The sequence below is a fragment of the Anomaloglossus baeobatrachus genome, chromosome 5 (assembly GCF_048569485.1).
Source record: "Anomaloglossus baeobatrachus isolate aAnoBae1 chromosome 5, aAnoBae1.hap1, whole genome shotgun sequence".
In the NCBI taxonomy this organism is placed as follows: Eukaryota; Metazoa; Chordata; class Amphibia; order Anura; family Aromobatidae; genus Anomaloglossus; species Anomaloglossus baeobatrachus.
In genome coordinates, this window is record NC_134357.1 from 134,163,797 (window position 1) to 134,190,458 (window position 26,662).

The 26,662-nt window shown below is 50.4% G+C and overlaps 1 protein-coding gene across 5 annotated transcripts in view; it reads left to right on the top strand.

The window, feature by feature from the left end:
- The window catches only part of SEC31B (SEC31 homolog B, COPII component), a 231,866-nt gene that overhangs the window by 78,813 nt on the left and 126,391 nt on the right, over positions 1-26,662 (top strand). For all 5 annotated transcript variants that reach the window (XM_075348917.1, XM_075348918.1, XM_075348919.1 and 2 more), the window contains exon 12: positions 17,065-17,139. In XM_075348917.1, the coding sequence (XP_075205032.1) occupies positions 17,065-17,139 (75 nt within the window). The remainder of the gene's footprint in view (positions 1-17,064; positions 17,140-26,662) is intronic.

Consider the following 26,662-nt stretch of genomic DNA (forward strand, 5'->3'; position numbering starts at 1 on the left):
TTCCACTGCGTTTTTCACTCATTGAATTCAATGAGATGTTAAAAACGCAATGAATAACGCATATAGCCGCGTTTCTATGACTAAAAACGCAGCTATAAACGCAAGGGGTGGGCACTACAGTGACGTGTACAGGAAGAGGATTCCTTCTGTTGGTAAACACAGAAGCATGAATCCTCCCGGTACCGTCACCGCTGCTTCCACCTCCCGTCCTGTGCATGTCAGCTCCGTGCGGCGCCATGTCTGGGCGGGAGGTGGAGGCAGCGGCGAAAACCAAAGTGAACAGTAGAAAAATAAAAAAATGTCATATACTCACCTGTCCGCAGGGTCCCGGTGCCATGCCCGCTCCCATCTCCTCCCGGTCCCGCCGCTCTGGCTGTGTGCAGTCTCCCCGGCCGGCAGGACCTTGCTTGCAGGACCTGGCGCTGATCACCTGATGCAGTCACCTGACGCATCAGCTGATCGCGGTGTCGCCGGCTTTTTCGCGCCCGGCCGGCTATCAGCTGATCCTGCCGTCAGGGGACTTCATCAGCTGATTACCGGCAGCTCCGGCAGCGATCGTATAGGATCAGACTCCTGTCCAATCGATCGCTCCAGGAGCTGCCGGTAATCACCACAGCACATAAGTGAGTATTATTATTATTTTTTTTTTTTTCTACTGATGCATCAGCTGATTGTATAATCGGCTTTTATACAATCAGCTGATGTGTGATGGGATTCAGGCACTTGATCCTGACACATCATCTGATCGCTTTGCCTTCCAGCAAACCGATCAGATGATATTGGATCCTGATTGGACGGCGCGGGACCCTGACCCAGGATTACTGCGGAGGGGGGTTTATTTCAATAAAGATGGAGTCACTAATTGTGTTGTGTTTTATTTCTAATAAAAATATTTTTCTGTGTGTTGTGTTTTTTTTTTTATCATTACTAGAAATTCATGGTGGCCATGTCTAATATTGGCGTGACACCATGAATTTCGGGCTTAGGGCTAGCTGATAATATACAGCTAGCCCTAACTCCATTATTACCTAGCTAGCCACCCGGCATCAGGGCAGCTAGAAGAGTTGGATACAGCGCCAGAAGATGGCGCTTCTATGAAAGCGCCATTTTCTGGGGTGGCTGCGGACTGCAATTCGCAGTGGGGGTGCCCAGAAAGCATGGGCACCCTGCACTGTGGATTCCAATCCCCAGCTGCCTAGTTGTACCCGACTGGACTCAAAAATTAGGCGAAGCCCACGTCATTTTTTTTTTTTAAATTATTTCATGAAATAATTAAAAAAAAAGGGCTTCTCTATATTTTTGGTTCCCAGCCGGGTACAAATAGGCAGCTGGGGGTTGGGGGCAGCCCGTATCTGCCTGCTGTACCCGGCTAGCATACAAAAATATGGCGAAGCCCATGTCATTTTTTTTTCTTTTTGGGCAAAAAACTGCATACAGTCCTGGATGGAGGCTGCTGAGCCTTGTAGTTCTGCAGCTTCTGTCTGCTCTCCTGCATACACTAGTGAATGGAGGATGCTGAGACTTGTAGTTCTGCAGCTGCTGCCTGCTCTCCTGCATACACTAGTGAATGGAGGATGCTGAGACTTGTAGTTCTGCAGCTGCTGTCTGCTCTCCTGCATACACTAGTGAATGGAGGATGCTGAGACTTGTAGTTCTGCAGCTGCTGCCTGCTCTCCTGCATACACTAGTGAATGGAGGATGCTGAGACTTGTAGTTCTGCAGCTGCTGTCTGCTCTCCTGCATACACTAGTGAATGGAGGATGCTGAGACTTGTAGTTCTACAGCTGCTGTCTGCTCTCCTGCATACACTAGTGAATGGAGGATGCTGAGACTTGTAGTTCTGCAGCTGCTGTCTGCTCTCCTGCATACAATGAACATTTTGAAGAAGGAAATGACATCAGACCTTTTTTTTTTTTTTTTTTTTTCATCAACAATCTTTAATGGCATTGTGCACTGATTAAAAACGCAGTGAGCAAAAACGCAGCAAAAAACGCACCAAATCGCGGCAAAAACGCATGCGTTTTTGCCGCGTTTTTTTAGCCGCGGGTGCGTTTTTTAGACAAAAACGCACATAAAAACGCAGCGTGAAAAAAACGCCTAGTGCGCACATAGCCTTAAGGTTTTTTTTTAAAATGCAACTATTTCTGCCAAAATTTTGGAAATTGTGGCTGAGCCTGGTGGAGTTATTTAAGAGGTCTTCAAGTGTAAAAAAAAAAAATAAAAAAATAAAATAAAAGTGGTAACTTGCTGATCAATGGGGGTATGACCACAGAGACTAGCTGAATTTTTCTAGCTTTATGTAGAAACAGTCTCATTTCCCTGCAAAAGTCAGAGGGGAGGAGTGGAGCAGCTGATTGAGGAGTTGAAGAGCAGAATGATTCATGCAGGGACAAGACACTTCCTTTTTCTGTATAGAGCAGAGAAAAGAGAAGAATTTACTGGGAAAATAGCCAAAAGAGCAAGTGTAACTACACAGTGCTCTATAATATGATGATTTCAATATATTAAGAGGATAAAAACTTTCATGGGAGTGCTTCTTTGATCATAGGCACTACTGCTCCAATCTAACCTGAGAGGTAAGTGTCCCATTCTGCTTATAAGTGCAGGTCTCAGCAGCCGAACCCCCATCGATCAATAAGTAATAACATAACTTGGGGATAGGTGATCACTTGTCCTCACCAGACTACCCCTTTAATTAATGGTCATACACTTTACGACTCAAACACATTTCATGAAAGGTCCGTGGACTGTAGTGCACGTATTCATTCACTGTTGTAAATGATTATCCCAACCAGTTACCCAGATGTCTATACCATTCAAAATGCCTGACCATTTTCTGGACAGCATATTGGTGCCAGTAAGTGTCTTTTTTTTTTTTTTTTTTCTATCGCTTCATTGGGGGACATAGGAAACCATGGGGGTATGCTACTACCAATAGGAGGCTGACACTAGGCAATAAACGTTATCTCCTCCTCAGTAGGATAGAGCCACCGGCTGCAACCAAGCTGTTTTAGCTTAGTCTCCATAGGAGGCAGACATAGGATCGAGTGTTTCTTCAGAGTAGGATCCAGTTCCGGAACATCACGGAAACAGATCTCTCCTCCTGCAAGAACCTTTTTCATTTTTTTTTTTCTAATCGTTTTCTAGTCTTCCCTCCTGGTGACTTAATCATGACTCTCATGTTTCAGTGTGGTCTCACCCATTCAGCTCATACCATAATGCATTATTCCTAGCTAAGTCGGGCCCTTCGGTTCACAGGGTCAGTCCTTGCGCCCAGTTTTCTCAGCTGGTGGTGTCGACAAAGCTGTCTCTGCCTGTCCAGTTTCCTGGACCAGGCATCTTTCTGTGGTTCCTTCAATGAGTTGTCGGACCTAACACAGCAGATTTCCCTTATGGGTAAGTAGCTGTATTGTTCTCCCCTGGTTGTTCTCAACATCATTGTGATAATCTGTTGGACTGTGGATTATGTCAAGATAAGCGCTTTCTCATTCAGAGGATCCAATGCAATTTTCCTTTTCAGGGCTGTCACCTGTCTGTGACCAAAACGGACAAGAGTGCAGAAGCCACAAATTAACAATACCTGTCGTCGTAGCGAACAAAGCAAACCTTCATCAGTTTAGTTGCTTTGCCCTTCTCTCCAATATGCCAGTAGAGACCTCTGGTGTGTCCCTCTACGCCCTCCAGGATGGAGTCTCCACTACTAGTGATATCCTCCATCGGGCTATGGCCTGCTTCCGTTCTGCAGATTTGAGGATGTCTCATTTCACCTACCTTTCCTGGACCGCCAAAGAGGTTCAAGGAAAAGGGTCTCCCGTCACTTCCTTGAGCGAGTCTCAAAACTAGCATCCCTGTCTGTTGCTCTTCCGTCCTGACCTTCATCTACACGAGAGGTTCCCTCGTCCGGTTTCCTAAAGGTGTTCACATTCTTCTCCATCTGGGTAAGAGTCTTCTCTCGTTTTCATTCTCGTTTCACTGACAGGTTTCTATGATATAATGTTCCTGGTCGGATTGCGTCTCAGGTCCCCTTCTTTATAGGATAGGTCCTTTGAGACACTCGGATACCTTTTTCGTGATGCAGAAAGTCTTTATAATGGTCTTCTGCTCTTGATCCGCTTTGCCATTCTGGGAGCATATTTGGCGAGGGACAGAGAGCCCTTGCTGGGGTTCCGGTTCTCTTTAGGCTAAGTTCACACTTCAGTTGTTTTAAATCCGTCAGGTCCGTCAGCAACGGATCAGTCGTTTTCAAGATGTCAACTGATGCAACGGATGTGTTTTTTACAGGATTCCTTTCACAGGAATCCTGTGAAAAAACGGATCCGTTGCGTCCGTTACATCCGTTATGCATCCGTTTTTTGACGGATCAGTCATGATCCGTTTGTGTTTGGGACAGCTCAGGGGGTGTGCCAAACATGCTGGGCATGCTCAGTAGAGCATGACGGAATCCTGCGCTGGATTCCGTCGTAAGACGGATTACGACGGAATCCAGCACCATAGACATACATTACAAGCTTGACGGATGGCAACGGATTCCTGCGGGGAGCGTTTATTTTGACGGCCCGAAAAACGTTACATTCTGCGTTGCTCCCCGCTCGGCGGTCAGTCAAAAACGACGGACCGCGACGCAGCGGATGCAACACAGGGTCATCAGTCGCAATCCGTCACTAATAGAAGTCTATGGGGAAATACTGGATTCCTGCAAAATATTTTGCAGGATACCGTAATTCCCCAAGGCGACGGATTGTGATTGATGCAAAACAACTGAAGTGTGAACTTAGCCTTAAATGTGCCTTGGATTCCTGGATCTTTTGTGGTCAAGCCTCTAATTGGCAGTTCTGTAGACTGCATTATAATTATCTGTACTTACCTTTTCCATCTTCTACAGAGTACACACCTCTCTTTCCTTTTTCCTTGATAGTTTTGGTCCTAGGCCAAAAGGCTTTGCAAATTAGTGGCCGGCTTCCGATCTGAGAATTTCACCTCTGCTCTTACTTTTTTTTTCTTAGTCCTTTCTCTTCCCACCCTTGGGGACTGGTTTGGAACGTCTCATGTTTTTCTGTGTCCCCCAATGAAGCGATAGAGAAAATGAGATTTTGGGTACTCGCCGTAACATTTCGTTCTCGGAAGCCTACATTGGAGGACACAGAACCCGTCCTTTTTAAATGACTGTTGGACCAGTCTGTATTTTAATTTAGGTTGCTTCTCTTATTGCTTTCATATTAACTGATCAGCTTGGCTCTGGTTGTTGATTGTATCCTACTGAGGAGGAGCTTTTTTTATTGCGTAGTGGCAGCAGCATACACCCATGGTTTCCTGTGTCACCCAGTGAAGGCTCAGAGAAACAGATTTTACTGTGAGTTACCAAAATCTTTTTTGTAGCAAGTCTTTTGGGTTGCGGGATCCCACACCCCTTTATGGTGGCACCTGAGAGCTTACAGCCTGCCTTAACATCGCTGACATCTCATCACCATGGGAGTTACTGATAAACCTCCCTCCCCATTATCCTGTAGAATGTAAGCCTCAGGGGAAGGGTCCTCCTCCATCTGTACCAGTTTTTCATTGTTCATTGTAATGTATAGCTGAAATTATGTGCCCCATCTTGTATATAGCACAATGGAATCAAGGGTGCTCTATAAATAATAAGTGAATCTCCACTCCAGAAGCGGGTTGTAAAGCCCTGTTCTTGTGATACCAGAGCCTCCATCTTGAAATCACTGAATGTTTCAATGATTAGAACCTTCAGTGATCAGCAAGTTATCCAATATCCTAAGGATCATAGATAGTGATGAGCAAATGTATTTGTCACTGTTCACTGTTCGCAGAATAGTGCGGTATTCAGGGTATTCGTTATACAGTGAGTAATGGTGTGTTCGCCTCACTATATTCTGATGTCCCACCCAGCATGTTTGGCGCCTGATTTGCAGCCACTGAACATTTTGTGCTTCTTAACCAATCACAGTAATGCCGCAGCCATCTTCGTTGTGGCATTACTTTGATTGGCTGGCCGCCACCATTTTGTGCACATTACATTGCCAGCATCTCTCTAATCGTCATACTCTCCAATTGCGGCATGACGGTCACACTGCTCCCGCTGCCTCTCATTCGTCTTCCCTGCCGCTCATTAAGCTCATACATATTCACTGCACCCTCTCATCATGCTCCTATATATTCACTGCTTCCCCCGCACACCGGTGGCCGTGTTTTTTTTGCAGTTAAACCTGCCCCCACGTTGAGTAACAGCTCTCTGACTGCAACCAATCACAGCCGCCGGTGGGTGGTTCTATATCTTACAGTACAATAAATAAATTATTAAAAAAAAGTGTGCGGTCCCCCCAATTTTGATATCCAGCCAAGATAAAGCCTCATAGCTGAGGGATGGTATTTTCAGGCTAAGGAGATCCATGTTATCGGGAGCCCCCCATCCTAAAAATCAGTCAGCAGCCGTCCGGAATTGCCGCATCGATTAGATGCGACAGTCCCGGGACTTTACCTGGCTCATCCTGATGGCCCTGATGCGGTGGCAATCGGTGTAATGAGGGGTTAATAGTTAACAACAGCACACAGCTATCATCAAGCCCAGAATTAGTGATGGGAAGGGGTCTTCTATGAGACCCCCCATCACTAATCCTATATGTAAAAAGAAATACACATACACTGAGAATCCTTTATTTGGAATAAAATACAAAAAAACCCTCTTTATTAATTCCAAAACACCCAAGTCCGACGTAATCCACATGAGGTCCCACGACTATCCTGGCTCTGCTATATCCGAGCCTGGAGAGACCCAAAACATGTCCGATCTCTCCAGGCTCTGGGAAACACTGACCAAAAGGGGACCCGCCTGGCAGCAGTGACATCAATCAGTTCATTAACGGTCATTCAGGGTTCCCACGGTATGACCTCTGATGACCTGAAGCTCTCTGGCTTAAATTGCGGGACCATGTCCCGCACCCTACAAGTACTTTAACAGTGACACTACCGGCATGGAGGTGCGGGCTGCCCCACAATCCCCGGATGGCATTGTCAGTGTTAAAGTGCGGGACCGTATCCCACTCCCCGCCAGCCCTTAAACACTGACAATGCCGTACGGGGGGAGTGCGGTGATCAACACCTGCCATCTGCTTTCAGCCTGGTGTCTCTCAACAGCTCCTCCTTGTAGAGCACACAGCTATGACAGGAGGAGCTGTCGGGGACTGAGGTCAGTACATGCTGCTGTGAGCGGTGACCTTGGCCCTGCAGTACGGCACGTGTCATGGCAGTGACGTCATGGGTTCACCCTTGTTCATTCTGGAGTGACGTGCTATCAGAATGAACTTGGCTGAACCTCTGACGTCACAGCTGCGAGCCCCAAAGAACGGCGTGTGTCACGGCAGTGACGTCATGGGTTCCCCAACATTCATTCTGAGTGATGTGCCAGCAGATTGTGCGGCTCGTTTCACTTGCGGCTTAAATTTCACAGCGGGCAGTCTTGTTCTAAGGTGCTCGCTGTGAGATTTAGTTGTAGCAGTGCTGGAATCGTCGTGGGACCTTATGTGGATTACGTCGAATCTGCAAGGGTGTATGGGGGGGATAATAAAGTGGTGAAAGAGTGTGCTTTTTTTGTCTTTTATTTCAAATAAAGGATTTTTTTTGTGTTTGCTTATTTACTTTCAATTACAGATCAATGATGAGGGGTGTCTCATAAACGCCTGCCATGATTAATCTAGGACTTAGTGGCATCTATGGGCTGCCATCAACTCCCTCATTACGATTGCCACCGCATCAGGGCATTCGGGATGAGTCGGGTAACCCATGACTGTCGCATCTAATGGTTGTGGCAATTCTGGGCGGCTACTTGCTGATATTTTTAGGCTGGGGGGCTCCCAATAACATGGCTCTCCCCAGTCTGAGAATACCAGCCATCAGCTGTGAGGCTTTGTCTTGGCTGGGTATCAAAATTGGGGGGACCGTACAACGATTTTTTTAAAAAAATATTTATTTTACTGTACCATATAGTACCTACCGGTGGCTGTGATTGGTTGCAGTCTGACAGTTGTCACTCAGCGTAGGGGCGGGTCTGAGTGCAACCAATCAGACGTCGGTGGTCGAGAGAAGTGAATATGTAATGAGGCTAATGAGCGGGTGCCGTGAATATGTATGAGCCTAATGAGTGGGTAGGGAAGAGGAGTGAGAGGCAGCGGGTGCTGTGTGACTGCCGCGCCGTGATTAGTGAGTATGAAGGACTTGGAGAGAGAGAATAAGTGGCGTAATACTGTGACATCCTCATTCCCAGAAACCATATGGGAGTTAGAAATGCATGCAGGCATATTCTCCAGGCTCTCCCCATTCAGTTTCTTCACTTTCCTATCCATTCCAGCCTTGTCCTCAGGCCCGCAGACCTCTCTGATGGGTCCAGCAGAAAATTACTTTCATTTCCCCTTGACTTGCATAATGCATACACAAATATTACAAAGTACTAGTTACAAGTATAGCGAATACGAGTATTACGGTATTCGCTCATCTCTATTACGGTATTCGCTCATCTCTAATCATGGATAAATTTATATTTTTTTTTCGGGGGAGAATAACCCCTTAATTTATCCAGATTCCAGATGTTTGGTATGAATACATGGCTTTGTCTACTTTTGCTGCCCTCAGACACAGCATTTCTCATTCTATACTTCATCCTTTCCACTCTCTAAAGCAGAGCTCTCAAACACGTGGGCTGCGGGCCGCATGCGGCCCCTGAGGCGGCTTGTTGCGGCCCGCAGAAACCCTGACGATCGCGGCCCTATGCCGGCGGTCGGTACCTACAGAACTTTACTAGAGTTGACTCATTTGCGGTACAGCGCAGAGGAGCTGTCTGCGCTATACCAGTGGCTGCCGTCAGCCAATCAAATGCAAGGAGGTGACGTCTCTCTATGACGTCACCTCCTGGCATCTGATTGGCGAGCGGCAGCCATTGGTACAGCGCAGACGACTCATTTGCGGTAGCGCGCAGAGGAGCTAACTGTAGTAAAGTCCCGCCGGCACCGACCCCCAGCATAGGCCCGCGATCGTCATGGGCCGCAACAAGCAGGTAAGGTACATGCCCGCGATCAGGACTTGCTGTGTCCTGGACCTGCGGGGCCGCAGCGGCCCGTGCCTGCAATCAGGGTTTGGGGCGCTGCAGTCTCCTCACTGTGTTCTTCCTAGGGAGGATGCATTCGGCTCCAGGGCACAATACTACAGGGCACGAGGATGAGCACAATACTACAGGGCACAATACTACAGGGCACAAGGATGAGCACAATACTACAGGGCACAAGGATGAGCACAATACTACAGGGCACAAGGATGAGCACAATACTACAGGGCACAATACTACAGGGCACAAGGATGATCACAATACTACAGAGCACAATACTACAGGGCACGAAGATGATCACAATACTACAGGGCACAAGGGTGAGCACAATACTACAGGGCACAATACTACAGGGCACGAAGATGATCACAATACTACAAGGCACAAGGATGATCACAATACTACAGGGCACAATACTACAGGGCACAAGGATGAGTACAATACTACTGGTCACAATACTACAGAGCACAATACTACAGGGCACAAGGATGATCATAATACGACCGGGCACAATACTACTGGACACAATACTACAGCGCATAAGAATGAGCACAATACTACTGGGCACAATACTACAGGGCACAAGGATGATCACAATACTACAGGGCACAATACTACTAGGCACAAGGATGGGCACAATATTACTGGGCACAATACTACAGGGCACAAGGATGATCACAATACTACAGGGCACAATACTACTAGGCACAATACCACAAGGATGGGCACAATACTACAAGGATGAGCACCTTACTCCAGGGCACACGGATGGAGGACATTACCACAAGATGTTGGCTAAGATTACTATATGCTGTTAATTGTGAAAAAATATTGCAAGAAGGTGATAAAATGTAAAAAAAAAATCAAAAAAAAAAAATCAAAATAAAGCATGAAATTTTTTTTCTCTATCGTTTCATTGGGGGACACAGGACCATGGGTTATGCTGCTGTCACTAGGAGGCTGACACTAAGTAAACATAAAAAAGTTAGCTCCTCCCTAGCAGTATACACCCCGAGCCGGAGGCGGGCTCAGATCAGTTTTAGCTTAGTGTCGTAGGAGGCTGATGTGGGCCGTCTCGGCCCCCCTCAGCCATGTATGTTTTTGCGCTTTTTTTTTTTCTTTTATTTCGGCGCCGCTCATCACTCTCATACCTGTCGTCTTTTTCTCTGCAGGTATTCGCTTCACTCATCCTCCGCAGCCCCGTGGGTACCGCTCCCCAGGGTCGCAGGGGCTTGAGACTTCGGGGCCCTCTCCCCCGCCCGTCCCCGTGGTACCACTCCCGGGGGTGCGCGTGTGGGCAGGTTGTTTTGTGGGCACCCCTGATTCGCCCTGCGGTATCACCCCAAAGGGCGTACAGGGGAGTACAGCAGGGATGGAACCTCCGCAGCGTGTGTGATAGATGGGGCCCTGTCACGCTGCCTTCTCCTGGAAGGGGGCTGTCTACCCCCATCATGATGTCCACTACCCTGCCTTCAGCACGCTCTCCCCCGGAGCTTTCCTGGATGAGCAGCGCTGTACACATGCAGGGCCAGGGAGCCCTGCCTGCACCGCATCCATCGCTTGGCCGGCGCCGCCGATTGCAGGTAGGACCGACTTTCCCTGCTCTTTCCCCCGGCCCTCTCCATAAATTAAGTCCCCGGTCTCGGCCTAGTCGCTCCTGCGTCCTAGCCACGCCCCCGCTGCAGCGCTATTGGCCGCCGGTCGTCTCCCTCTGTACCTCCCACTGCTCTGCCTCCTGGCTGATGGTGGGGGCTGTGAATCCTCCGGTTTTTTCGCGCCGGAATCCTGCTCCTCCCCCAGCCTCCTCCAGCGTCCCCTCTCCATTTTAGCCTGCCTCTGGTCCCCTGAGGCTGCAGCGCGCCGGCGTTCTGACTTTCTGGCCAGCTCATTCCTGGACTCCACTTCTGGACTGGTGGGCAGCACGCAGGACCTGGGTAATCTCTGCTCCTAAGGAGTAGCCCTCACTAGGTAGCATTCTCTGAATTTAGGGACGAGTTAACCCTCTCCTGTCTCCTTCCTAGCAGCCACCAGGGAGAGTACCTGTTTGCACCATGCCTAAGGCTAAGCCCACCCAATCCAAGCAGGCCCCCTTTGCACTATTTTTTGCATGCTCCTCCTGCAGCTCCAAATTTTCCCAGGGTCAGGACGCCCCACTATGCTCCGTCTGTTCTACAGACGCGCAGCCTCCGCAGGACTCCGCGGCCGACGTTTCTGATACCGCAGACGCCACAGCGCCATATGCTGCAGGGCCCTGCGTCCCGCCCCCCCCCCCCCCCCCCCCGACTGGCTAGCGTCCCTGTCCCAGTCCGTAGATTCCCTCTCTGAGGCTTCTCGGACCATCGCGCAAGCTCTATGCCTGCTGCCGTCGCTCGCCCAGATTCCCGCAGACACGGCACAATTGCCTCCGGAGCAGGTGAGCCCTGTTGCAGGGTCCTCCTCTGCTGCTCAGAAACGGACCCGCCAGGTCTCGTCCTCAGACTCTTCCCAGGTTTCACCTTCATCCCCAGGTCCAGACCGTCAGTCCTCCAGGGAGGCTTCTGACTGCTCCGAGGATGATTCTGATGGGACTCAGAGCAGGCGGCTGATATTCGGCGCATGGTAAATAGCCTGATAGAAGCAGTAAACCAGACCTTGAAGGTACAGGTGGACCCAGTCTCCTCCCAGAGCACCCAGGTCTCCTTTAAGCGGGTGAAGCGGGCCCAGAACACATTCAGCGGGCATCCAGAGTTCGCTGAGTTACTGCGCAGCCACAGGCAACAGCCGGACAGGGTATTTACCAGCGGTAAGTCCATCGATTTGCATTATCCATTTCCTGAGGGTCTTCGAAAGGATTGGGCAGGATCCCCTGTGGTTGACCCCCCCAATCTCCCGCCTGTCTTCTCACACAGTCCTTCCACTCACTAACGGTACGTCTCTCAAAGACCCTACGGACCGTACTATTGACAGGTTGGCCCGTTCCGCCTTCGAGGCAGCGGGCACATCCCTCTCTCCAGCCTTCGCCTCGGTTTGGGTTGCGAAGGCCCTGATGTCCTGGGCGGACACGCTACGCTATGGTCTCCGCGCCATTCCTGCCAATCCGGACCTGGTTCCCATCGCCTCGCAGATTTCCCTCGCGGGTGAGTACTTGCTCAATGCAGCCCTGGCGTCTGCAAGTTGCGCGACCCAGGCCGCCAGCAACAATGTGGCCATCCGTCGAGCCCTTTGGCTCCGGTCCTGGAACGCGGATGCGGCCTCTAAGAAGTCACTAACTTCCCTGCCCTTCCTAGGGGAGCGTCTCTTCGGAGATAGGCTGGACCAGCTGATCTCCGATGCAACGGGAGGAAAGAGTACATCTCTCCCCCAATTGCGCCCCAAGCGCTTCCAGAATCGGCGCCCCACCGCTCGTTTCCGGCCCTTTCGCAGCTTCAGCTCCAATCCCCAGCCGCGGAAAAGCCGCTCTCCTCCGAGAGACAGGAAGACCCCGTCATTCAAGACCAATCCCGCCTGGCGTTCACGCCCCCGCCAGTCCACGAGATCCTCTTCTGGTTACTGCCGACGTACCTCCAAGTGACTCTCGGTCGGCGCGCAACAGCGCCAGACTTGTTGGAGGGCGTCTGTCTCGTTTTCAGCATGTGTGGATCCCCCTGACCGCCGATGCCTGGGTCAGAGAGATCATCACATCAGGCTACAAAATAGAATTCGAAGCAAAGCCACCGAGACGTTTTTTCCTATCTCGCCCTCCCGAGTCTACCGCGCGGGCTCGCGCGTTCTTTCACTCCATAGACTCCCTCCTCCGAACCGGAGTCGTGGTGCCAGTCCCTCCCGCAGAGCGTTTCAAGGGGTTCTATTCCAACCTTTTCGTGGTCCCCAAAAAGGACGGCTCTGTCCGTCCCGTCCTCGACCTAAAGCTTCTGAACAGGTCGGTGAGGCCTCGGCCGTTTCGAATGGAGTCACTCCGGTCCGTCATCGCGTCCATGGAGGTAGGCGAATTCCTGGCATCGCTGGATATTCAAGACGCCTATCTTCACGTCCCGATAGCCACCTCTCACCAACAGTTCCTCCGTTTTGCGATAGCGGAAGATCACTTCCAGTTCACGGCTCTTCCCTTCGGCCTCGCATCCGCACCCAGGGTCTTTACGAAGATCATGGCTGCTGCCATGTCCGTCCTGCATGCCAGGGGTGTCATGGTCATCCCGTACTTGGACGATATGTTGATAAAGGGCTCTTCCTTCGAGGACTGTCGTCTTGGGGTTCAGGTCACGATCGACACCCTTTCACGGTTAGGGTGGCTGATAAATCGGAAGAAGTCCTCTCTGACCCCGGCCCGTCGGATCACCTTTTTAGGCATGGTATTCGATACCATCCAAGGGCGACTTTTCCTCACACAGGAGAAGATGTCCTCCCTACAACGAGGCCTCCGCGCTCTCCGGTGTCAGCGCCAAGTTTCCATCAGGTTCGGCATGCGAGTCCTCGGTCGTATGGTGGCGGCGATGGAAGCGGTACCCTTTGCACAGTTCCATCTCCGGCCCCTCCAGCTGGCCTTGCTGAAGAAGTGGGACAGATCTCCCTTTTCTCTGGACCGCAGGTTTCATCTTTCGCCGGAGACCCGCCACTCCCTCCGTTGGTGGCTCAATCAACACAACCTCGCATCAGGAAGGTCTTTCCTCCCGCTCCACTGGAAGATAGTGACCACCGACGCCAGTCTCCAGGGCTGGGGAGCAGTGTTTCGACATCACACAGCGCAGGGCCGATGGTCACCGAGAGAGAGTTGCCTCCAGATCAACATTTTGGAGATAAGAGCCATCCGGCTAGCCTTGCAGCAGTTTCGGCACCTAGTACAGGGTTGCCCGGTCAGGATCCAGTCGGACAATGCGACGGCGGTGGCGTACATCAACCACCAAGGCGGCACAAGAAGTGTCGGGGCGATGCGAGAAGTCAAGAAGATTTTGCACTGGGCCGAGTGTCATCACTCCCTGATCTCAGCGGTACACATCCCAGGCGTGGACAATTGGGCGGCGGACTTCCTCAGCAGCGAAGGCCTCGCCTCCGGAGAATGGTCCCTCAACCGGGAAGTCTTCAACCAGATCTGCGACAGATGGGGAGTTCCGGACGTGGACCTAATGGCCTCCCGGTTCAACCGTCAGGTTCCGCACTTTGTAGCGCGGTGCCGCGACCGCTTGGCTTTAGGAGTCGACGCCCTCACCCTGTCATGGAGCCAGTTCAGTCTCCCGTACATCTTCCCTCCGCTCCCTCTAATTCCGAGGGTCCTCAAGAAGATCAAGGCGGAAGGGATACCGGTCATCCTAGTGGCTCCGGACTGGCCCAGGCGAGCATGGTTCGCGGAACTAACTCAGCTCCTCGCAGACGCTCCGTGGCGCCTTCCAGACCGTCCAGATCTCCTGCAGCAGGGACCTCTCTTCCATCAGAACTCACAGGTCCTAAATTTGACGGCCTGGCCATTGAATCCTGGGTTCTAGCTAAGGCTGGTTTTTCCTCAAGAGTGATTCAGACAATGATTAGGGCCAGGAAGCCATCTTCATCAAAGATTTACCACCGCACGTGGAAGGTTTTCTTCAGGTGGTGTGAAGAGCAGAATATTTCTTCTCCTCTCGCCTTCTCCCTTCCTTCCCTATTGGCATTCTTGCAGTCAGGCCTAGATGCGGGTCTCTCGCTCGCAACACTAAAAGGCCAGATTTCTGCGTTTTCAATCCTGTTTCAGAAGCCACTGGCCGCTCGTTCACAGGTTAGGACCTTCATCCAGGGAGTGGCCCACCTGGCACCGCCGTTCCGTCGGCCTCTAGAACCGTGGGACCTTAATCTAGTCCTAGGGTCACTTCAGGGCTCCCCATTCGAGCCCTTGCGAGAATCTTCCCTCTCTCACCTGTCTTGGAAGGTGGTGTTTCTTGTTGCCATCACTTCCATTCGCAGGACGTCAGAGCTGGCAGCTCTCTCTTGTCGTTCCCCCTTTTTGATTTTTCACCAGGACAAAGCGGTTCTCCGGCCAGATCCCGCTTTTCTCCCAAAGGTGGTCTCCCCGTTCCATCTTAACGAAGAAATCGTTCTTCCGTCCTTCTGTCCTGGCCCCTCTCACAGCTTGGAGAGGTCCTTGCACACCCTGGACCTAGTGCGTGCACTTAGAATTTATGTCTCCAGAACCGCGCCGTTCCATAAGTCAGATGGTCTGTTTGTTCTCCCTTCTGGTCCCAAGAGGGGTGAATCGGCATCCAAGGCCACAATTGCCAGATGGATCCGTTCCGCCATATCAGAGGCCTATCGGATTCGGGACAAGTCTCCGCCGCGGGGGGTAAAGGCGCACTCTACCCGTGCAGTGGGAGCCTCTTGGGCGATTAGGCATCAGGCGTCGGCCGACCAGGTCTGCAAGGCCGCCACCTGGTCTAGCCTGCACACCTTTACTAGGTTCTACCAGGTTCACACCCAAGCATCGGCAGATGCTATTTTTGGGAGAAAGGTCTTGCAGGCAGCAGTTGCACACCTGTAATAGGGTGGCAGCATTCAATTATAGTGCAAGCCCGCCGAGAGAGGTTGTTGTTTTTCTTCCTCTGCGGGTTTTTCAGTATTCCCACCCAGGGACTGCTTTTGGACGTCCCATGGTCCTGTGTCCCCCAATGAAACGATAGAGAAAGTAGGATTTTTGTGTACTCACCGTAAAATCTCTTTCTCTAAGTCTTCATTGGGGGACACAGCACCCACCCTGCTTGGTTTTTTGGTTGTTCAATTGCATTTGCCTGCTATTTTTCAGTGGTCTTATGTTCATAGACCTCTTGTTTGCACGGCTGCATTGTTTTAGTTACAACTTGTGTTTATGTATGGTGATTCTGGTACTCCTCCTACTGCTTGTGCACCAACTGATCTGAGCCCGCCTCCGGCTCGGGGTGTATACTGCTAGGGAGGAGCTAACTTTTTTATGTTTACTTAGTGTCAGCCTCCTAGTGACAGCAGCATAACCCATGGTCCTGTGTCCCCCAATGAAGACTCAGAGAAAGAGATTTTACGGTGAGTACACAAAAATCCTACTTTTGCCATTTTAAAATTGCTTTTTTTATATATAAACTTAACTAAACAAAAAAGTGAAGTGCAGGTTTGTTATAATAAACAAGAAAAAAATGTTCAAAAAAGTGACCAAAGGTGTATAAAAAAAAAACCCCATGGAATCATTAAAAAATGTCACTTTGTCCTGCAAAGAATGCGGCCCCTCTCAATTTTTTTTTTTATATGCGGCCCATACACCCAGCTGAGTTTGAGACCCCTGCTCTAGAGAGAAAATCCAAGCTTTCCAATTCTCCACCGATGTTTGCAGAACTGCAGGTTTTTGCACTATGTTGCAGAGTTTTTAGCTTTTGGGCTCGCTGTTAAAAGAACATCAACATGTTTTATTACTTTTTAATTGCAAGGCACTGTTTTCCATTTATATTAATTGCAGAATAAAAAAAACACCTTTTTTAAGGAAATGTTTCTTGAATGATGAGCACAATAAAAATGGTAATATTGTTCTAGGCATAGCTACTATTTGTCAATCAGTGCCTGAAGTCAAAGGTCTTATCTTAGCTGTGTAAGACGTTTCTTCTGTTATATATTATGTGCTCACGTATGCGATTTCTTTACAAGATTCAGCTCTGATAACTGCCGTAATTGTAATGAACTTTGTACCTGCGTGATCACATGACACAGACAGATTTTTGTCCATTCGTGGTAAGCTATGACGGTTTCCTTTAAATAACTGCAGTAAAATATCTTGAAAACTGTAAAGGAATAAGACAAAAACTACATTGAAGAATTCACCCCTTAAAATGTACCCCTAGTCCCTTATGTTGAAGGGAAAAATGGTTATGGCTCTTGAAAGAAGAGGACATATTTTTTTTTTTTTTTTGTTGAATCAATCTTCTTTTAATAGTTTGTGGATATTCAGATGATGCTTCCTTATCATTGACTTATCATGACCTTGATGTCTTGTTTCATTACAGGTTAACTTTGAACAGGATGCAAGGGAAAAGTTCTTGAAATTGCTTGGCTATAGCAAGGAAGAGCTGCATAAGAAGGTCGGCTTTACTATGTCAGGCAGATGATGAGCACAGTAATTCTCCTTATGTTTATTTTATTGGAAAGAAGTATAGAAAAGCTAATAATGCTTGATGTCATTGATTAGGCCAAGAGAGAGTCCTCCCAACTCCCTTGTATAGATGTAAAGGTATAGGGGGCACTTCATCAAAGTGGTTTCTCGAGAAAGCTGGCATAAATACTGTGAAGCCATGCAAAATAATTGGGGAGACTTTTGCAGTTTTCACATCAATTTGAAGCCGCTCTGCCAAAATGGGCATAGCTGGAAGGAGCCTGGGCATGAAGGTACATGGGCATAGCTGGGGAGGAGCCAGTGCAGGATGGGACATGGACAAAGCTGGGGAGGAGCCAGTGCAGGATGGGGCATGGACATAGCTGGGGAGGAGCCAGTGCAGGATGGGGCATAGACATAGCTGAGGAGGAGATGGAGCAGGATGGGGCATTGGCATAGCTGGGTAGGAGCTGGAGCAGGATGGGGCATGGGCATAGCTGGGGAGGAGGCGGGGCATGGACATAGCTGGGGAGGAGCCGAAGCAGGATGGGGCATGGATATAGCTGGGGAGGAGCCAGGGCAGGATGGGGCATAGACATAGCTGAGGAGGAGATGGAGCAGGATGGGGCATTGGCATAGCTGGGTAGGAGCTGGAGCAGGATGGGGCATGGGCATAGCTGGGGAGGAGGCGGGGCATGGACATAGCTGGGGAGGAGCCGAAGCAGGATGGGGCATGGATATAGCTGGGGAGGAGCCAGGGCAGGATGGGGTATGGGCATAGCTGGGGAGGAGCCAGGGCAGGATGGGTCATGGGCATAGATGGGGAGGAGCCGGTGCAGGATGGGGTATGGGCATACCTGGGGAGGAGCCAGGGCAGGATGAGGCATGGGCATAGCTGGGAAGGAGCTGCAGCGGGATGGAGCATGGGCATACACACCTGTCAAATGCATGAGACATGGGAGCCATGTCTGGAGGAGCACTGCTGGCGAGGCGCATGCCACTGAGGAGGTGCACAGAGTTCATTAAGTGGCATTCACCCCTAAATGGATTTGGTACATCATATTCCAGTGAACCCTTTTAAACTGGCGTGTGCAAAGCCAATCATAATGAATCATCCCAAATCATAGGTTTATGACCATCCTCATTGGTAGTGTGTCATTAGAATCTGTATTAAAAAATATATGGATGTTTAGAAATTTTGCAATTTTCACACTGGCCACTGAGGCTATCCTAGACTCATACGTCTTCTTTGTTTTATTTATTTATTTTTTTTTTTTTCATATATCACTACATAAAGAAATAAAATCTATTAATATTCACTCCGACCACTAAAACTAAAGATGGAGATCTTTCTGTGGAGATCACTTTCCAGTAGTCATCTCATTATCTTCACAGACAGGATTAACCTATTGGTAAATATCACATAGAATTGACCATTCACAATAAGTAATCACAGCTCACTGCACACAGACCTCTGCACAGATCACAGAGAAGGCCTAGAAAGCTGTTCCGTAGACGTCCAGGTCCGTGATCTAAGTGGCTGCTGTACATCATATCTCTGAATGCGAGTACCAGAAGCCCAGAAGGCTTTTTTTTGTTTTTTATCATTTTGTGTGGTAGTAAAAATTGTCAGATGGTGTATGGGATTTAAATCTTCCAGTACACGGACGCCTATATTCTGCAACCTTTACAGCTTGAACCCACTAGGATACACATCTGTGTCCCGAAAAGACCACAGAGGACAAAAATAGGCCAGCAAATTCCTTAGGCTGTACACATGGCGGAGTTGCTTTCTAGTTTCATGTATGAAGGAGTAATTTTAGTACAGCCAACTCCAGCACTGCTGCTATTCATCAGCACAGCACTTTCCTTGGAAGACTATCCAAGGCGGCTGAATATAGATACAGCTGGAATGTAGGCACTTAATGTATGCGGACTCCACTCGACTTTACAATGTCATTGACTGACTACTGTTAGTAGTTGAACGGGGGCTTAAGTGTTTTTTTAGCACTTTTTCATATTGATTAATTGTCCTTGTGTCATCAATATCAGATCGGTACATGGAATTACTGTATGTACCGAGAGCAAAAGAACAGCCATGTACAAGGTTTAGTGGCCGCTGCCAAGTATTGCAGATCAACTTCTGAAAAGGAGCTGATCCGCAGTCTTCGTCAGCAGCGGTTACATTAAAGAAATCTATTGAGTTACACCCTATAAATGCATTATTATTTTTTTTAATAAAGATCAAGATTTGAAAAAAACCCAAAATATATCAAATCTAAAAAAATATACTTAAAAAGGTGATATGGGACTTTTCCATTGATGGCCTAGTCTTAAGGCCCATTTACACGCTACGATATCGCTAGCGAGCGTACCCGCCCCTGTCGTTTGTGCGTCACAGGCAAATCGCTGCCCGTGGTGCACAATATCGCAAACACCCATCACGCATACTTACCTTCCTAGCGACATCGCTTTGGGCGGCGAACAACCTCTTTGTTAAGGGGGAGGTTCGTGCGACGTCACACAGCGGCCGACCAATAGAAGCGGAAGGGCAGAGACCAGCCACATTAACGACACGCCTACCTCGTTGCCGGAGGACGCAGGTACGCTGTTGTTCATCGTTCCCGGGGTGTCACACGTAACTATGTGTGCTGCCTCAGGAACGACGAACAACCTACGTCCACAACGACCAACGAGATTTTGAAAATAAACGACGTGTCAACGATTGATCGTTAAGACTCGCTCAGAGCTGTTACACACAAAGACGTCGCTAACGACGCCGGATGTACGTCACGAATTCCGTGACCCCGACGACATATCGTTAGCGATATCGTTGTGTGTAAATGAGTCTTTCTTCAGCGCTCTATTGGGAGACCCAGACGATTGGGGTATAGCTACTGCCCTCCGGAGGCCACACAAAGCACTACACTAAAAAGTGCAAGGCCCCTCCCCTTCTGGCTATACCCCCCCGTGGTATCACGGGTTCTCCAGTTTTCAAGCTTTGTGCGAAGGAGGTCAGACATCCACGCATAGCTCCACAGATTTTAGTCAGCAGTAGCTGCTGACTATTTCGGATGGAAGAAAAGAGGGCCCATATAGGGCCCCCAGCATGCTCCCTTCTCACCCGTGGATGGTGTTGTAAGGTTGAGGTACCTATTGCTGGTACGGAGGCTGGAGCCCACATGCTGCTTTCCTTCCACATCCCCCTGAGGGGCTCTGAGGAAGTGGGATCCTGCCGGCCTCAAAGCTCTGACGCCGGGCTCCATCCACAGACCCATTTGAACCTGCTGGATACGGAGCTGGAGTACCGTTCAGGGACATGGCCCTGCACCATTACAGGTACTCTGTGTCCCCGTACACACAGGCACAGCACACTCCAGACTTGCTGGGTGTGCTAGTGCGCCGGGGACAGTAAAGGGTTACAGTCACTGCAGCTTGCTGAGTGACTTTGTGTTTTGGGAACTACCGCGCCGGACGCTCCGGGAGCGGCGGCGCGGCTGGGACTTGTAGTTCGCCGGGGACTGGGCGCCGACCGCGCTTTTACGGCGGCGGCGCTTATAAATCCAGTCCCCGGCTTCTGCGGCCTAGTGCCGCTTCGTTCCCGCCCCCTCCCTGTCACTCAGGGAAGGGGACAGACGCTGAGCAATCAGCAGCGCCGAGGGCTGGAGCCTTTTTACATGCTCCAGCCCTCTCACTGCACACTGTCGGACGCCGGATTCCCGCTCTGCCTTGGGGGCACGCCCACGGCCCGCCCCTCCTCACACGAGCTGGGGAAGAAGCCGGCAGCCATTACTGAGTCCGAGCTCGGACTTTCGGCACCAAGGCAGGACGGTGGCGATCATACACCCGCTTATAGGCGGGCGGTAAGAGGCACACATAGTGCTGACCACGATATAACTGCAGTGTGTACATGTGTTGTTTTTTACTGCATAGGTCGCTATATGCCCGCTGGGGGAGCGACACATCAGCAGCAGGAAAGCAGGTGTGCTAAAGCACAGGCTTTCTAGGCTGCTTGTATTGCACGACTGAGGTGTTCATTTGTGTTTATGCTTATATGCTAATAATTGCACTGTACAGTCGCTAGTCTTAGCTATATTCTCCTGGAATGGCTAGACTACAGCAGCAGAAAACCAAGGGTGCTGGGGCACAGGTTTTTTTCTATGCTGCTTGTATTGCATGGGCTGCAGTGTGCATTTGTACTTGTGCTTGTATGCTATACATTGCACTGTATGGTCACTCTTCTGGGCTATATTCCCCTAGATGACCAGTCTACAGCAGCAGAAGAGCAGAGGTGCCAGGGCACAGGCTTCTATGCTGCTTGTTTTGCATGTGCTGCAGTGCTCATTTGTACTTGTGCTTGTATGCTATACATTGCACTGTATGGTCACTCTTCTGGGCTATATTCCCCTAGATGACCAGTATACAGCAGCAGAAGAGCAGAGGTGCCAGGGCACAGGCTTCTATGCTGCTTGGATTGCATGTGCTGCAGTGTTCATTTGTACTTGTGCTTGTATGCTATACATTGCACTGTAGGGTCACTCTTCTGGGCTATATTCCCCTAGATGACTAGTATGCAGCAGCAGAAGAGCAGGGGTGCCAGGGCACAGGCTTCTATGCTGCTTGTATTGCTTGTGCTGCAGTGGTCTTTTGTACTTTATGCCTGTATGCTATACATTGCAATGTACGGTCACCAATCTTGGCTATATACTTCTAGATAGCTAGTCGGCAGCGGCAAAAAAGCAACACAGATTTCAGTGCTGTTTTTACTACATGGGATGCTGTTCATGACACCGTCCCATTGTGTGCATGCTCCCCTGTTGCACGTCGTCTGCCGGGGTCTCTAGCACTTCGTCTGCCGGGGCTCTACTAGTTGTGGCCAAAGAAACCTCCTGTCAACCCTGTCCATGGACAGGGACGGAGTAGTCATAATATAGAGACTTGCACCCATGGGCAATCTACTTGACCAAAAGGGCAGATCTTCAGGGCTTTGATACTGACATCGCTCTCAATCCGGATACACCGGGTGGTAACGCCATACGGAATGATCCTATACCGTCCATCAATGGAAGGTTGGATCTTTCTCCCTCAGCTCCCCCAGTGGAGATAGGAGACGAACAGGAGAAGTTCCTTTTCAGTATCTCACGCAGATATTGAGTATTTTTCTGGCCACGCTGACTTCAGAGAAGCAGTCCAGGAACACCACGCTTACCAGATAAGCGTCTTCTCCAAACGTTTTTAGGATACACGTTATCCCTTTTCCCCTGACGTGGTCAGCGCTGGACCCAGGGTCCAAAGGTGGATTCTCCAATCTCCAGGCTTGCATATAGAGCCATAGTTGCACTGGAGATGGGGCTTCACTTAAAGATGCCATTCACAGACAGATGGACTCTGGTTGAAATCTGTCTAGGAGGCTATCGGCGTGTCGGTTGCTCCGGCATCCACAGCCGTATTGGCAACCTAACCTTTTCAACTGTTCTTGCGCAGCTGACCTTGAGCAGGGACATCTGTACCGCAGAGGCGTCCGTAACCCCGCAATGTCTGCACTGCGACTTACCCTGTTAATACTGTCCTAAAAGTACAGTCGAGGTTTCGGTCCTTCCCAAGCTCCGGCAGGTCCCAATTGTCCTCGTGCAAAAGGGCTACAAAACCTCAGACGGGCTCAGATTCCGGCCGGGCTCAATCTCGCCCAAGGAAGGCAGTCGGAGGAACCGCTACCAAGGCGGTCTCCTCAGGACTCTCAGCTCTCTCTCTCTCTCCGCATCCGCGGTTGATGGCAGACTCCCCCGCCTTTGGCAACATTTAGCTGCCACAGGTCACAGACCGGTGGGTGACGGACATTGTGCTCACGTGCACAGGACAGTGTTCTGTTCTCGTCCTCCGACTCCATTCTTCAGAACGGCCCCACCTCTCCACCGAGCAGATGCCCTGCTGCAGGCGGTGGACGCTCTAAGAGCAGAAGGAGTGGTGATCCCTGTCCCCCCTCAGGAACGAGGGCGAGGGTTTGTACTCCAATCTCTTTGGGGCTCCAAAAATGGACGGTTCCTTCCGTCCTGTTCTGGTCCTGAAACTGCTCAACGAGCATGCGAACGCCAGGCGGTTCCGGATGGGCTCCCTCCGATCCGTCATTGCCTCAATGTCTCGAGGAGACTTCCTTGCCTCAACAGACATCAAAGATGCCTATCTCCACGTGCCAATTGCTACGGAGCACCAACGTTTTTCTACGTTGTGTGATAGGAGACGAACATCTTCAGTTCGTAGCTCTGCCATTCAGTCTGGCGACAGCCCCACGGGTGTTCACCAAGGTCATGGCAGCAGTGGTAGCAGTCTTGCACTCTCAGGGACACCCGGTGATCCCGTACTGGGACGATCTACTCGTCAAAGCACCCTCCCTCGAGGCATGCCAACGCAGCCTGAATGTTACGCTGGAGACTCTCCAGACTTTCGGGTGGATCATCAATTTGGCAAGGTCAAATCTGTCTCCGACTCAATCACTAACGTATCTTGGCATGGAGTTTCATACTCTATCAGCCATAGTGAAGCTTCCGCTGAACCAGCAGCGTTCACTGCAGACAGAGGTGCAGTCTCTCCTTCAAGGCCAGTCGCACCCCTTAAGGCGCCTCATGCACTTCCTGAGGAAGATGGTGGCAGCCATCGAGGCAGTTCTCTTTGCGCAGTTTCATCTGCGCCAATGGCAATGGGACATTCTCCGCCAATGGGATGGGCAGTCAACCTCCCTGGACGGGAAGTCTCCCTTTCCCTGACGGCCGAGGACTCTCTGCAATAGTGGCTTATTCCCACCTCATTGTCATAGCCCCCATCCTGGGCAGTGGTCACGACAGATACGAGTCTGTCAGGGTGGGGAGCAGTTTGTCTCCGCCACATGGCTCAGGGGACGTGGACTCAGCAGGAGTCCACCCTTCAGATCGATGTTCTGGAAATCGGGGCAGGGTATCTTACCCTATTAGCTTTCCAGAAGTGGCTAGAAAGAGAGCAGATCCGAATCCAGTCGGACATCTCCACAGCGGTGGCATACATCAACCACCAAGGAGGGACACGCAGTCAGCAGCCTTCCAGGAAGTCCGGCGAATCCTCATGTGGGTGGAGGACACAGCATCCACCATATCTGCAGTTCACATCCCGGGCGTAGAAAACTGGGAAGCAGACTTCCTCAGTCGCCAGGGCATGGACGCGGGGGAATGGTCCCTTCACCCGGACGTGTTTCAGGAAATCTGTTGCCGCTGGGGGGTGCCGGACGTCGACCTAATGGCGTCTCGGCACACCAACAAGGTCCCGGCATTTATGGCACGATCGCGCGATCACAGAGCTCTGGCGGCAGACGCCTTAGTGCAAGATTGGTCGCAGTTCCGGCTCACATATGTGTTTCCACCTCTGGCACTCTTGCCCAGAGTACTGCGCAAAAATCAGATCCGATTGCAGCCGCGTCATACTCGTCGCACCAGACTGGCCGAGGAGATCGTGGTACCCGGATCTGTGGCAGCTCACGGTCGGCCGACCGGGGTCACTACCAGACCGACCAGACTTACTGTCTCAAGGGCCGTTTTCTCCATCGGAATTCTGCGGCCCTGAACCTGACTGTGTGGCCTTTGTGTCCTGGATCCTAGCGTCTTCAGGATTATCCCAAGGGGTCGTTGCCACCATGAGACAGGCTAGGAAGCCCACGTCTGCTAAGATCTACCACAGAACGTGGAAGATTTTCTTAATCTGGTGCTCTACTCAGGGAGTGTCTCCCTGGCCATTTGCATTGCCTACTTTTCTTTCCTTCCTACAATAGGAGTTAGAAAAGGGCTTGTCGCTAGACTCCCTCAAAGGGCAAGTCTCAGCACTATCCGTGTTTTTTTCAGAAGCGTCTAGCACGTCTTTCTAAGGTGCGCACGTTCCCGCAGGGGGTTTGTCATATCGTACCCCCGTACAAGCGGCCGTTAGACCCATGGGATCGGAACAGGGTTCTAGTTCCTCTCCAGAAGCCGCTTTCGAGCCTCTGAAGGAAGTTTCCTTTTCTCGCCTGTCACAGAAGGTGGCGTTTCTCGTTGCGATCACATCGCTTCGGCGAGTGTCTGAGCTGGCAGCTCTGTCATCCAAGGCTCCCTTCCTGGTGTTTTCACCAGGACAAGGTAGTGCTGCGCATCATTCCGGAGTTTCTCCCTAAGGTCGTATCCTCGTTTCATCTTAATCAGGATATCTCCTTACCGTCCTTTTGCACTCATCCGGTTCACCGGTATGAGAATGTTTACGTTTGCTAGATCTGGTGAGAGCACTCAGAATCTACATTTCCCGCACGGCGCCCATACGCCGTTCCGATGCCCTTGTCGCTGGTACGCGCAAGAGGTTGCAGGCTTCTAAAGCCACCCTGGCTCGATGGATCAAAGAACCAATTCTGGAAGCCTACCGTTCTGCAGGGCTTCCGGTTCTTTCAGGGCTGAAAGCCCATTCAACCAGAGCCGTGGGTGCGTCCTGGGCGCTACGACACCAGGCTTCGGCTCAACAGGTGTGCCAGGCAGCTACCTGGTCGAGTCTGCACACTTTCACCAAACATTATCAGGTGCATACCTATGCTTCGGCGGATGCCAGCTTAGGTAGAAGAGTCCTGCAGGCGGCAGTGACATCCCCGTAGGGGAGGGCTGTTTTGCAGCTCTAACATGAGGTATCTCTTTACCCACCCAGGGACAGCTTTTGGACGTCCCAATCGTCTGGGTCTCCCAATAGAGCGCTGAAGAAGAAGGGAATTTTGTTACTTACCGTAAATTCCTTTTCTTCTAGCTCTTATTGGGAGACCCAGCACCCGCCCTGTTGTCCTTCGGGATTTCTTGGTTGTTTGCGGGTACACATGTTGTTCATGTTGAACGGTTTTTCAGTTCTCCGACGTTATTCGGAGTTAATTTGTTTAAACCAGTTATTGGCTTCCTCCTTCTTGCTTTGGCACTAAAACTGGAGAACCCGTGATACCACGGGGGGGTATAGCCAGAAGGGGAGGGGCCTTGCACTTTTTAGTGTAGTGCTTTGTGTGGCCTCCGGAGGGCAGTAGCTATACCCCAATCGTCTGGGTCTCCCAATAAGAGCTAGAAGAAAAGGAATTTACGGTAAGTAACAAAATTCCCTTCTTAGAATAGGTCACCAATATCTGATTGGTGAGGGTGTGACAGTACAATGATCAGCTGTTCCAAAAGCCAATGGTGGTTGGTAGTGTTCAGTTGCGGAGCTGCACATCTCTTTTGACTGTATAGTAGCCATGACCGGGTAAAGAATCTTTGCCCCTGAAATTGAATAGGGGGAGGATGACACTGAACTCGGCAGTAGACACTATATAGTTGACGGCACTGTGCTGTGCGACTACGCAGATGAGCACATCCAGTGGCATCTGGAACAGCTGGCCATTAAGCTGCTCGGTGTTGCACCCCCATGGACAACCCCTTTAAGTAGGTCATTTTCTAATGGCCGTTACCTTATTAGGTCTCTGCTAAATAGCAATATTACGTATAAAATAGTTTTATTGG